This window comes from Lissotriton vulgaris, chromosome 12 (assembly GCF_964263255.1).
Source record: "Lissotriton vulgaris chromosome 12, aLisVul1.2, whole genome shotgun sequence".
NCBI classification, from domain to species: Eukaryota; Metazoa; Chordata; class Amphibia; order Caudata; family Salamandridae; genus Lissotriton; species Lissotriton vulgaris.
Window position 1 is genome coordinate 675,834,125 of NC_141700.1, and position 14,306 is coordinate 675,848,430.

General features: G+C 45.8%; 1 protein-coding gene across 1 annotated transcript in view; it reads right to left on the reverse strand.

Annotated features, from left to right (window-relative positions):
- The window catches only part of LOC147677983 (dual specificity protein phosphatase 22-A-like), a 248,296-nt gene that overhangs the window by 35,730 nt on the left and 198,260 nt on the right, over positions 1–14,306 (reverse strand). The window contains exon 6 of the mRNA XM_086945856.1: positions 4,406–4,577. Within this exon, the coding sequence (XP_086801982.1) occupies positions 4,406–4,577 (172 nt within the window). The remainder of the gene's footprint in view (positions 1–4,405; positions 4,578–14,306) is intronic.

Genomic DNA, 14,306 nt, shown 5'->3' on the forward strand with positions numbered 1-14,306 from the left:
AACAATCAGGTTTTCTGTGACAGCAAAAAACTGAACACTGCTTCTAGGTCCTGTGAGGTGTGGTTTTCTACCAGGGGATTAAGGTCTGGTGGGGGGTTTTCCTTTTAGGCGATATGCTAGGCATCTATTAGGTCGCATACAACGATGGTTGCCAAGGGAACCTGGAACAAGACGATACCTTGTGTTTGGAACCCAAGGGTGTTGAAGTTTTTACAGGCTTAGATCAGAAGTGCAGGCACCCTGTGGTCTTTGGTTATCTAGCAGATGCTTGGCACCCACTGGAAAAAGGGACCCGTGGTTAGGATACCATCCGGACCACAAACCATAATTCTTGAAGTTTAAATGGTGACAGGATGGCTCCAAGTTCAGTGTGGGTAACCCCAAGCCGTACAACACCCCTTTGGTGGTTTAGGGTGAAAGAAGTGAGATACATAGGGGTTCAGCGTGGTCTATAAAGGTCATCACAATATAAAAGGTTAGCTCTTAAGCCTACTTCTGTCTACACATTCTTATTACTTGGTTACAAGGGCAGATACCCATTTCTAGGCCATACATAGGGTACCAAATGGGATACGGTCAAGGGTCAATGCAGGATAACATGTAATCAGAGACCTTTGTCATCTCCAGTGCATTCTTCTCACTCTCATAACGCAAATGCAGGTGTTGCTTCTACGGTTTTATCCAAGCCAAATGAGCTGGAGATCCTCTGGGCTCCTGGCAGGGACTCTCCTGTGCAAATCCAGTATGAATTGTGCCACCCACAGAACCCTTTTCTTCTCTAGTTTTCCTCTGTTGAGATTTTAATATGAAGCACAGACTTCAGAGAGTAGTGCTAAGCTGAGTAACATTAGTGGGAGGCCAAGGCCAGCTCAGAACATGTGTCACTATGATATTTCATAACCCCAGCCAACCAACCAAAAAAAGGTTTTCTGTAGGCCTATTCCTAGTCCTACTAAGTTCTAGGGGGAAGTAAACACAAAAAATAAAGGCAACCCAAGCTCTTCAGAAGGGGTTGTATCAATCTTTCAAGGCCACACTCCCTATACAACACTGGGACCCGGGTGATCACTATCAAACTTGTAGGACCCGGGTGTAAGGATGCACCTCAAGTAGGCAGCGTTGACTTGCCAGCGCATTCCATCCTTGAATGGCTTTGGCGATGTCAGACTTCTCATTAAGGAGATGATAACGATTCATTCAATTTCATTCCAGGTCCACACCAGAAATCGTCCTCGCGTACTCGGCGGACGACGGAGTTATCAATGTTTTACAATCTGAACAAATAATGTCTCAACTTTTTGATTTGGGATACGGAAAAAAGGATAACAGATCTCTTTTGATCACTACGCAAACACTTGACACTTAGGCCCAAATAGTATCTACTTTAACGGATATAATGTATTGCCCTGATAAAGTCTGCTGTAACTGACACAGCTATAGACGAAACACATGTTGGCACATGGGCACCTACAAAGACGTTCGAATAAAAGACTTCTGAAATCGTGACCTCAGCTTCAAAATTCTGTGCGCTTGGAGAAATTGTTTGATTATCTTGGGACTTGGTCCATGTTGAGAAGGATGGTTGGCTTCCTCTCCTCCTGAAGCACCAGTTGGACATTTTATCAAACCATACATTTAACTTTTTGTACATTTCTTTGAAAAGTGGTAGGGTGCGCCAAGTATACCTAGACATTTTTTGCTTGTTCTTCAATTTCATTCCAGGCCAGCGGGCCCCAGGTTAGGTTCCCGCTCTTGGAATTGGTCCTCAACATAGGTGTCAAACAGTCGGCCTGGTATTGGTCTTCCTCTGCTTCACTCATGCCAACTTCTCTCCCAACCAGGGTGTCCAGATGAGGGTCCTATGAGCAAGTGCCCCAGCAGAGCCTTTTCTTCTGGTCCCAGGACTAGCCACAGCATCGATGGAAGCAGCAAGAGAATTCCACTTATAACAATGTATTTCTCAATTGCTGCATCAGGTCTTCCTTTCAAAGCCCAAACATGTATGAAGTATTGTATCAGGATGGTCATTATCTTTTGCAAACTGAAGGATCTCCATCTTCAAAGTTCAACTCCTCATCTATCCACAGCAAGGAACTTTTTGATGGGCTTTCAATATAAGAAAGCGGAGAGCTTGGTCACTTGGATGTGTATTAGAACCTCAATGCAGGTCCTGCTCTGCTCATAACAATCAACCTGGGTTTATCCAGATGTTGTTCATGGGGTAACTCTCTGGAGGATGTATATTCCAAGAAAAACTATACAAGGGGTCAGAGGGAAAATTATTTAAAGACCATACGGGATTCAAATCCCTCTAATCTATTACTCAGCAACACACAGGATGTATGACGTTAAAACGCATACTTTTACATCGCATACCATTACAACGCGATTTTTACAACGCAGGATCCTTTACAACGAATGCCTTTACAACGCATGTCATTACATAGCAGATGATATTGCAACGCATGCCATTACAACGTAAGTATAGGTAAGTATATCATTTTTTTTAAATTGTAAGTAATAAATATTTAATTAATTTAATTTATTTAAAGTAGTTTAAAAAAAAAACTGAACCCTTAAAATACCCCTGTACCCCAAACCTATCCCTAATCCTACCCCTGTACCACATAACCCAAACCTAGCCCTGAACCCTAAAAATACCCCTGTACCCCATAACCCAAACCTAGCCCTGAACCCTAAAAATACCCCTGTACCCCATAACCCAAACCTAGCCCTGAACCCTAAAATTACCCCTGTACCCCATAACCCAAACCTAGCCCTGAACCCTAAAAATACCCCTGTACCCCATAACCCAAACCTAGCCCTGAACCCTAAAAATACCCCTGTACCCCAAAACCCAAACCTAGCCCTAAAAATACCCCTGTACTCCAAAACCCAAATTAAATGAATGTTTTAAAAAAGATAAACTTACCTATACTTACGTTGTAATGGCATGCGTTGTAATTGCATCTGCTATGTAATACCATGCGTTGTAAAGGCATTCGTTGTAATGGATCCTGCGTTGTAGTAGTTGCGTTGTAAAAGTAGTCCGTTGTAATAGTTGCGTTGTAACTGTTGTTTCCCCACAAATCCCTGGTCTCAGAAACAAAGTATCTCTAAGACTCAATCGAGAAACAGAGTCACATTCGACCTTCTCTAAATTCAGTGTAAAAAAGAAGCAGAACAAAAGCTTACAAAAGTGAGAAGCTTAAACCACCTTAGGATAATAGGTATCTCATCATTTGCACATTCACGTGCCCAGTGTATTCATCTGGGATTCCAAAACAACCGTCTTATGTCCACCCTTGATTTTTAGCGGGGGAACAAAAAGATAGAGTTGTATCCTTTAGTGTAATCCTCACAAGGAAACAATGCAAAGGGATATCCTTTTCCAAATGATATATATTTATGCAGTGCAAGAAAACATAATAAACAAGTGAAAGAAATGTGTTTGTTCTAAAAAGCGATAGACAACAATGGTATAGTGTGAACTTTTTTCAACGCGTTCCCTACTGTGTCGTCCTGACACTGACCACTACTAAAACAAAAACTGGCCCACGTGCTGACCTGTCCTGTCAGACCAGCCCATCAGGCAATGCCCAATTGCCATATAGACCTGTCAGACCTTGGGTGGGGGTGCAATTTGAGACGTGCCGAGACCAGCAAGCAACGAAACACTGCAGAGGACCTTCATTGATTCTGAATATATCAAGGTTGCTGGGCACAAACCATACCTGGCTGGAAATATTTGAAAAGAAGGATATGATGGCAAAGCAGTCAATGTAGGAGGAGGACCTCTGACCCAACAGCAAAAAACCGACAAGATGACAGAGTTTATTTTTGATGCACTCCTAAATGTAGTAACAAAGCCCAAAGTAGTTCCAGGAGGGTCAGCTTCATAGATTTGCAGTATAAACATTCAGATGCATTTGAGCACCAATTGGATTTAGGTACAGGCTGTAGTGGGCACCGGACGTTTTCCCGGTGGGCCAGAAGAATGGGGTCACTTTTGTTACTGGGGGCTGGTTTTGCAGCAGTGCTAACATAACAAAAGCAGCAGCAGCAGTGGTTCCCACAAGCACCCTCAACCTCCCCCCCCCCCCCACGCCTTCACCCACAGACCAGTGTGACTTAATTGCCAGGGCTGGTTTGCTTTCTCAGTCTGGCTGTGTTCATGTATCTACCTGCACCTCATAAGAACATCCTAAAAATCCAGCATGGATTACCCTCTCCTCCGGATATACATTAGACACGTCTGCGTTAGTGTGACAGCCCCTGGTTTATGGAATGGGCTATCCTTAAGCCTTTGAGGTTAACAACTCTAAAGCACAGTGGGTTCCAAAGGAACAAAACATGAGAAACTGGGAGAAAAGCAAACAATAATACAGTCAGAACTCCTAATCACCTCTCTGAGCATAGTCATCTGGTACACCTGAAGCTGCTGCTGGAAGCCCAGGTTTGGCCCCACGTAGGGCCTGACCGCCCTCACGGCTGACAGACAGTCCTCCCACCCGAGGTTTGTGATGGTCATGAGGTAAGCCACGAGGATGGTTGTGCTGCGGGAGACTCCTGCCAAGCTGTAAAAGTGAGATATAAATATTAGGAACAGCACAAATACTCAAGGGACAAAAGTAGGTAAATGTAGAAATAGTACAGAGTCAAACAATTGCATATGTAACAAACAGAGTCACACTAGTTACGTGGGGTTAAATTTCCCCTAGGTGTATATTGTTAGGAGATTGCAAGCAGGGTTAGATTGGGATCAAACATAGGTCCGGGCATTCTAAAAAATAAAAAATAAAGTAGCCCACATTTGCGATTTGCTCCTTTTTGCAAAACATTGCTTCAGTGTTTTAGGTATTATTAAAATTAGGAAGGGGGTTCTCTGAAAGAGGGCATGTTTTCTTAACTTCGCTGAGATAAAAAGATGCACATGTTGCTAGGACTCTTTGTGCACGGATCATTTCACACTAGTGAACCACACATGAATAGAAGTGAGGCCACTTCTGCCTAGAGTCCTTGCCCAATCTGCATACATTAATAGGCCACCCAGTGAAAGACCGGGAATGACACCTCCGCCCCATTGGTAAATCGGAAGTAATTGAGGCCCATCTGCCTCAGAAACCCTGCTCAGTCCCCCACTGGGCCACTGGGGGGCATCTTCGCAGCATAGACACCAGTGGCGGCCAGTGCATAATGGAAGTGGTGATGCCCAACAACACGATCCAGCACTCTGCCTAGAGCCTTTGCTATACGCCGAGGCAGACATTTACTTCACACACAAACAGACATGCACACATACATACACACACAGTTTCAGGCATGCACACAAATACATTCATACATACACATGCAATCTCCAGCACAGAGACAAACAAACAGACTTAAACTTCAATTCAGAAAAACTTACCAGAGGCAGGCCCACAGTAGCCGGTACACCCATCCCTCTGCCACAGCCAGAGGACGACCCACAAGCTTCCACCCAAACGGGAGCTGGAACAGGGTTCAGGGTACCGAGATAGACCTTTTTCTCTATTCCATATTTTCATTGGACAAGAGGGAATGTGATTGACAAGCTCTGATGCTCCATTATCTGACATGCGGCCCTGCGTAACAATAGAGCAGCATGTCAGATAGGCTTTGTGGATGTGTTAGGCTAGGCTATAACAGCTCCCACCTGACACAAGCGCAAAAAACGAAGTGGAGCCCTCCTCTGCTGCCAAACTTTCATTAAAGCATTTAGATGTAAACAAGCAATCTGTGCCCCACTAGGGCATAGGAGCTTAGCCCCACTGCTTTCTCGCAGTGTGAGAAGCAGAAACATAAAATGGTAATAACTTCCTGTTGTTAATATTTTGTTTAGCTGCGGGCAGGCGGGGTTGCTGTGCGAGCAGGGTAGGAGTGGTGTTCCCACTCCTGAGGGTGCAATGACTATTTGGTCGGCCCTCTGGGGCCTCCCAAACCAGTCATGAGCACTCAATACTTCCTCCATACCGAAGATGCCCCCAGTGGCCCAGTGGGGGGCTGAGCAGGGTTTCCGAGGCAGATGGGCCTCAATTACTTTCGATTTACCAATGGGGCGGAGGTGTCATGCAGCCTGCATGGAGAACATGGCCTCACCGTAAGCCTCTCCCTGGCAGGGCAGTGTCCTCACCAATCACAGCACTCTCATTGTAGCGTTGTGATTGGCTTAGGGGAGGGGAGGGAGGCTGCTTGCTTCCTCTTCCTGCCAGGGGCAGGAGATCAGGAGCCGAGAAGACCCGAGACCTGGCTGACGTACAGGTACGTTTATTTATTTATTATTAAATGAAATTCTCTGCGCAACCCCCCCTCCCTGCTCAACCCCACCAGCTTCCCATCCGCAATAATGCCGGCCATGACTTCCCCTAGGGGCAGCCTCTGCTGACACACATCCTAAATCTGTGTGATGCGACCCCTTCGCGCACCCCGCCTGAACTTCCTGTTCTCGGACGATCGCCCTTCTCCGACACTCACCCCGAGGCGTCCTTGGAAGCAACCATGACAACCAGTCCCCCACCCTCTTTTTTGCAGGAACCAACCAGAAGAGATCTGTTACCGGAAGCACTCCGCCCTGACCCCGGTAGCACCGCCTCGATTCCAGCGCCGGAACAGGGAAAAGACGGAAGCCCAGACAGAGACGCCGTCGGAGCAGCGATCTCGTGGCAGGAGACTCGGACCGGAGCGGAGGACGAGCAGGCGACCGAAGAAGCGGACGTGTGGACTGAAGACTGGTGGAGTCCCCAGGAGGTGGCTGAAGAGCAGCCGCAACTCAACGGAGAGTTGCGGCGGAGCGTGTGAGTACCAACTATCCCTTCCTATAGCACACTAGGTGCTCTGTAAATAGAATTCCTCCGTAATCACCCCAGACCGGACTTCACTGTACAATCTTGTATAGCACCCTGCGCACTTGTACAGCACTTAGATTTAGTCCTTCCCTTCACAAGTTTTCCCAGGACACCCTTCTTTCTTCCCCCCTATCCCTCCTTCCCGATTCCCTTCCCTCACGGTCGTTTTCCGAGTCCCTCACTTGATCCCTGGTGTCGGTAACTGTTTGTGCTTTAACAAGCCCAGCAGGACTAACGGCTCCTTATTTCTTTCTCTTCTTGACCTCCCCGAAGTCCCAAGACCCCAGCCCCGCCTAGAAGAGGACCAAGACGCCTTACCTCGGAGCTTCTGTTTCGTTTTCCCGGTTGTTTCCTGATAACCGACTTTTGTGTTTGAATAAAAGACCCGATATTGCCCACTACATCCGGCCTCCTTGCCTGTTTTCTCTTTCGTTTTCCCTTGTTGTTTTGCTGAAAACAGACTTTTGTGTTTGAATACAAGACCCGATATTGCCCACTACATCCGGCCTCCTTGCCTGTTTTCCAGCCCGCGGTCCCCCCGCGTTCACAATCTGCCACCATGCTGGCCGAAAAAGTGGCCCACAACTGCAACTCAGATACCCGCCCCTCACCCACTGCTCGAATGCCCGCCTTACCAATGAAAGTCACTGAGAAGTTGAGTCACCATACAGAGGAACATAGTCAGAGGTCAGAGCCCTTCAAAAGCAAGCTCACTGTAAATATCTGATGATTTGACCTGTAGTGTAGTTCCTATATTCCCAATAGGCTCTGCGCATTGGAATAATATAAACAGCAGTGTAGACATAGGACTGAGGTCGACTAGGTCTCTACTGACTATATTAGACTTAATTAGTTTCGCCAGCTAACTCGGAGGTCACTAGAAACTTTCTCGAATGTTCAGGAAATATTTAACTCTCCGGATTTAGACAAGAAGGGATTAGCTTCTGACAACCATACAAACATGACAATTTTGCTCCCTCAGAATAGAGTGCATCGCTACAGTCGTGTGAAAACAATAGGCAGCTATTTCACTCAGTCAATCGTGCATACTTAGTTTCACCAGAGTGCAGAGAAATAGAGAGACGGGCGTTTTTCAATAAAAGGTGTTATTTTATTGAGCAGTCTTCTTTCTCATACAAGAGAAATTAATTGCCACAATTGCAATACTTATTATGAAGTAAAGTGCGTACAGTAAAAGTAGTATTATGAAATAATACTGTAAAAGCATAGATATGGTTTCTTAGCCATATGATACTTTAAAATAGATAAAATATATACATACATAAAACCATTGACATAACTTACTCAACTGGCACTTCTAACTATGCCTACCCAGATGTACCTGACCTAAGCCTAATACTTGGGAAGGAGTAAGTAAGTAAGTAGCAGTTTAAGTTAAGTTGGTTAAGATTGTTTTTGCCAAGGATCTGAATCAAGAATTCTCTTAAGGGTTTATTCAGCTCCGTACCTTGGTAATAGAATGTGGGAGGTCTGGTATCTCTTTCTTCAGGACTCGATCTCCCAGAAACCCACAAGGGTGACTCGGGAACACCGGAGCTGGATTTTTTTCGGCATGAGAAAAAGTAGCTTCTCCAGCACGTCAAAGGGGAGGGGCAGCTTCCGTAGGCTCTCGCATCAGCTGGGCTCTCGGGCAAGTAGATAGCCGCTCTGCTCCAAACCACTGTGTGTTTGCTTAGGCAACTGTTGGTATTTTATACCTGAAAGGTGCGGGGTTTGACGTAAGGTTGGACATAAGACGTCACTAAGAACTAACAGTTCTTTCTGGAGTCCAGGAGTTCTTGTTCAAATCAAAACAAAAGCAGGGGGGAATATCCCAGGCTGCTGGAGGCTTGGTTTATTTAAAAAACGCGTTGGCTCTCTAGGAGTCAATGGGAGTAGCCGTGCTGTGCTTTGGCTCCATGGGCTATTACTGAATATGGATATGATTTTTATGCCTTTATAAGGATTTTATTAATTATAACCGCATAAGGGCATGAATCTGGAATATCGAATTAGGGTCCTAGATAGAAATACAGAAGACCACTGCATTTTCCGCATAAATCTGGGTTTACTATACTTACACATATACTTTACCATCTGCTCCGTACCTTGCAGATTTCAATTAAGAATTTCTATCTCGCACAGAGCTAAGGTTACTCTAAAACATGTTACATCGTATAGCACAGTGGCAGACAATAAGTACTACTTAACTGGTCACCTGTTAGTTGTGCATTGCTGTACTCCTGTATTAAATGGATACTAGTGGAGTGAAACATTTCCAATGAATTACCGTCTCTACCTGATGGACCGAAGATGGACTTTTTTGCTTCATGACAATTTATTTGTAATTTGAAATAGGTGGAAATAATAACCCCGCCTTTGTCCTGAAACTGTTTTACTTATTTATTTGTTCAGATTCTGGTTACATCAGAACTAATGGCAAAACTACAAATATTTCCTGGGAACATTGAGGGTACAAAAAATATCTGAAGAATATTACTTCTTTTTAAGGTCGGATGTCTTGAATCTCACAGAGGTAGTTGATCGCTTGAATTTCCTAGAAAGGCCCTCAAAATGTGAATATGTAATGCACAATATAGTTCTATAGGGCCATTATTAACAGACAGAGGTGCTTATAGTGTGGACAACGTGTCAAATTAGAACCCAATACCAGTTCTAAAACAGCTGGAATACGCAGAATAAAAGAAGCCTATGCTCATGTAAGATATTTTTCCACTGTATGGCTCTTAGAGTTCAAAGGGACAGTGTTAACATAAAAGTGTTTCTGCACTTCCATGCAAAACAAAATCATTAGTTGAAGGCAAAAAACGTTTTCAGTAGGATCTTGAATTGGCACAGTTGACTGAAGGCCCTACCCATAAATCTGGACACCTTCTGGACGCTGTTTTTTCAGATTGTCCATTCCTGAAATTTAAAGGTACCCTGCAGTTACTGTGGTCGGACCACGCAGCAGTCATGCTAACTCTCGCACTGCCTCATACTGTTGATAATAGGCCACCACTTATTAGGAGCCACAGGCGCTTCCTATGGCATCACCTATGGATTGCCTGATTGTTGAGCACCTCCCGAGGCGGAAGCCGGGAGGCTGTTGCACGATATTGTACATTTTGCGCTGTATTACTTCTTAATCCCGTTTTTTAAATTGTATTTGCAACCAAAATCGGCATTTTACTTATTGCACTGAAATGTTAGCTAAATAGCTTGATTTTAATAAGTGTTAGCTGACTACCTTGCTCCCCCTCTTTACAGCAGCCTAGGACCACTCCCAGCCGAGCATTGACGCTGTGGAGCTGGTCCCGAGCATAAAAATAGTGGCGGCCATCTTGTGTGTGGGGTAGGATCGAGTGCGCTCAAGTCGCGCATAAAAGGGGTCCCAGAACACCTAGCACCTGATTGCCTGATTGTTGAGCACCTCCTGAGGCGGAAGCCGGGAGGCTGTTGCATGATATTGTACATTTTGCGCTGTATTACTTCTTAATCCCGTTTTTTAAATTGTATTTGCAGCCAAAATTGGCGTTTTACTTATTGCACTGAAATGTTAGATAACTAGCTTGATTTTAATAAGTGTTAGCTGACTACCTTGCTCCCCCTCTTTACAGCAGCCTAGGACCACTCCGAGCCGAGCACTGACGCTGTGGAGCCGGTCCCGAGCATAAAAATAGCGGCGGCCATCTTGTGTGTGGGGTAGGATCGAGTGCGCTCTAGTCGCGCATAAAAGGGGATGGCCATGCCTTCGCGCAGAGAACGCGCACAGCGGACGTGCCTGACTCGCGCCGGAGTCGAGCCAGAGTCAGGCCCGTCTACGCCCGTCCACGTCCGGCCGGGTCCAGGGGCCATAAGCCCTGGCCCAGGTCCTCAGTATTCCAGGGAAACCTTACTTGCACTAAATACTAACACCAGTCTCTTATGCCTGCGCATATTGGATACATTGAAGCAGGAAAGATTGCTGAAATATACAGCTAAGCCACCTACTTACAGGACTAATTTGAAGAGGGAAGTTGGTAAAATAACCTCACAGAGCATTGCTCTTCTTAATACACGTTTCCTCCAAAAACACAATCTGGAAGTGTTCTCCCTGCTCCAAGAAGACAACCTAGATGTCTTGGGAGTTACGGAAACCTGGTTAGAAGACTCGTCCATGCCCGACTTGGTAGCAGCACTACCCCCCAATTTCAGTGCCACTATTTATAACAGGAAAGATGGTAGAAAGGGGGGGGGGGGGGGTGTCGCCCTTCTATATAAAAAATCTTTTAAATCCGAGATCATCTGTGCAAAAAGTCTGGAAGGTGCGGATATTCGGGGAGTTAAGCTCTGCTCCACCACCAACTGCTTGGTGATACTCCTCGTTTACCGCCCCCCAAGGACTTCCCCATCTTTCATGGAACCTTTTCTGGGTCTGGTTCATGACCTACGAACTAGTTATGAGGGTCTCATGATTATGGGAGACTTCAACCTCCATTGGGAGGAATCCCCCAAAGACGCTATGTCAAAACAGCTAGATGAAGCATTGACTTCGTTAGACCTAATCCAGAGGGTGAATGGTCCGACTCATGAGAAAGGTCATACACTGGACCTGATCTGGACGTCAGTCCCGATGCTAGGCCCTATTACTGTATCTCCCTGCATATGGTCGGATCATCACCTGTTACAGGGTAGAATAGTATTTCCAGGACAAAGCGCACCGCACACCGCTGAGTGGCAGGTCGTGAGAAGGTGGAGCACAATCAACATTGACACACTTATCTCCACTCTAGAGAGACTACCACCTCACCTTAATAGACAACCAGAGGATGACACTGAGACAGCCAGTCTCAAACTATCGCGAAAACTGGAAAGCGTCATTGAGGTGGTGGCACCTGCACGAAGGGTTAAAATTGGAGATAAGGAGAAAAGTGCACCATGGTTCAATGAGGCACTAAGGCTATTGAAACGCTCCCTGCGTCGGACAGAGAGAGCCTGGTGCAAGGGGTATGACTCTGACAGTCGAACCTTATATGCCAAAGAGTTAACCATAAACAAACAAGCTATTAGGGCTAGGAAGGCTGAGTTTTATGAAGATGGAATTGCAACCTCTCCTAATCCCCAGAAAGAAATGTTTAAAGTTCTGTCTGAATTGAGGAAAAAGAAGGAACAGCCCCCCTCCTCCTCACAAGAAGACTGCCAAAAATGTCAGTCCTTTTTTACCACTAAGATTGTTGATCTTCTGTCCGAAATTAAGATGACCCCCAGACTGGACTGTCCAGATACTCCGACCAAAACGACCCCAACAGTCACTCAGCCCCTTACCTCAATACCCTTACTCACTAAGGAAACTATCAGAACAGTGATGGGCCGAGTTAAATCAGGTTCACCGGCGGACCCGTGTCCCCCAAGGGTCTTTAAACAAGCATGGTTAGGGCTAGAGGACGACATACTATCTCTCCTGAATAGCTCACTCATAACTGGACAGGTTCTATCCAACTTCAAGGAGGCTCGCCTGATCCCCCTCCTGAAAAAGGCAGGGGCTGATACTAAGATCCTGAAAAACTACAGGCCCATTTCACAGCTACCGTTCCTAGCAAAAATCTTGGAACAACACGTATTGCCCACTCTCTCTCAACATCTAGAAAATAACTCTCTACTAGAGCCCAACCAGGCTGGTTTAAGGGCCCACCATAGCACGGAATTGGTCATGCTTTCCGTGCTGGACGACCTGAGACTTAAAGCGGACAGGAAGGACCCATGTGCCCTGGTGCTGTTAGACCTCTCCGCAGCATTCGATACGGTCAGGCATGACCTATTGTTGTCGCGGATGTGGGATCTCGGTATTCAGGGCACCGCCCATGCCTGGCTGACATCCTTCCTGGAGTCACGGGTCCAGAGAGTGCAATTGGCTAACCTGGTATTGGAGGCAGTAGGTATCACATGCGGAGTCCCTCAGGGCTCGGCATTATCACCTTTATTGTTCAATGCCTACCTGCAACCTCTCATCCCAACATTAAATCAGATGGACTGCAGAATATACAACTATGCCGACGATACGCAGATTATTATTCAAATTGACAACTGTCCAATGGCATACCAGAGAATGCAGAACATCCTAAAATTCACTGTGAACTGGATGACGACCAACTCATTAAAAATAAATCCCGATAAGACTGAGGTGTTGGCGATCACAACGGAATCCAGCCCCTGGAACAATCTCCTCTGGCCTACCGAATTAGGGCCATCCCCAATACCAGCTGAAGCAGTGAAAAGCTTGGGCCTGATCATTGATGCAAACCTCACCATGTCTGCCCAAGTCTCAGCCGTAGTGGGTACTTGTGTGGGGCTAATGAGGCAATTGCGCAAACTATCCCCGATCCTGACGGTAGACACACTCAGACGAGCAGTATCAGCACTGATCCTGGCACGTCTGGATTATGGCAACGTTCTTTATGACAATATCTCTCAAAAATTGTCGAGTAGACTTCAGATAGTCATGAACGATGCCGCCAGACTGATCTTCAACAAACCTAGGAGGACTCAGGCTACTCCCCTCCTCCATAAACTCCATTGGCTGCCGGTGAAACAACGGGCCAAATTCAAGGGCCTATGCATTACGCATAAAGCACTGTACGGACAAGCCCCAAAATATATCAAGAAACGTCTAGTTCCATACGCCCCAAGCAGGAATTTACGATCAGCAGACGCTGCTTTACTGATTTGTCCGCGCTTCAAACTTTCCTCCTTTGGAGGGCGAACTTTCTCCCATACAATCCCCAGTGCATGGAACAAACTGCCAGAGAGCCTGCGCAAAGAAAGAAATCTTTTATCTTTCAGAAAAAAGCTAAAAACAGTGTTGTTTCAGGAGGCTTGGGGTACTGCCCAACTCTCTTCCCTCTAGCATGGTGCTCACTCTCTGCAAAGCGCTTAGAGACCCCTGGGTGATAAGGCGCTATAGAAATCTAATATACAAATACAAATACACCTGGACAAAACTGAGTTTAATACTCAAATTAGCCTGAGCAGACCACTCTTACCCCTAGATCCAAAGAGAGCAGCTTTAGAATACCACAATTGGATTGGGGAAAATCACTAAGACAGCACCCACCGAACCCTGGTTTTCAGAAGAGCTTAGACTTCTTAAAAGGCATTGCCTTAGGCAAGAAAGGTGCTGGAGACATAAGTATGATAGAAAGGAAAAAGAGCGCGATAAGGAATTACTAACCTAGTAGAAAAAGAAGGATTCACAGCGCAAAAATTCAGTACTTTTCTTTTTCAGAAAAGCTAAGAATAACTCTAAAGAACTGCTTGCTACAATCAAAAAACTCAGCCAAGTGCAAGTTCACAAAGATAATACACCGGATCAAGACTTCTGCGATACCCTGGCTTCCACCTTTTGCAGTAAGGTTCACTGTAATTACAACAAGTTTACAGCGCAATCTGGAGCGGATACTA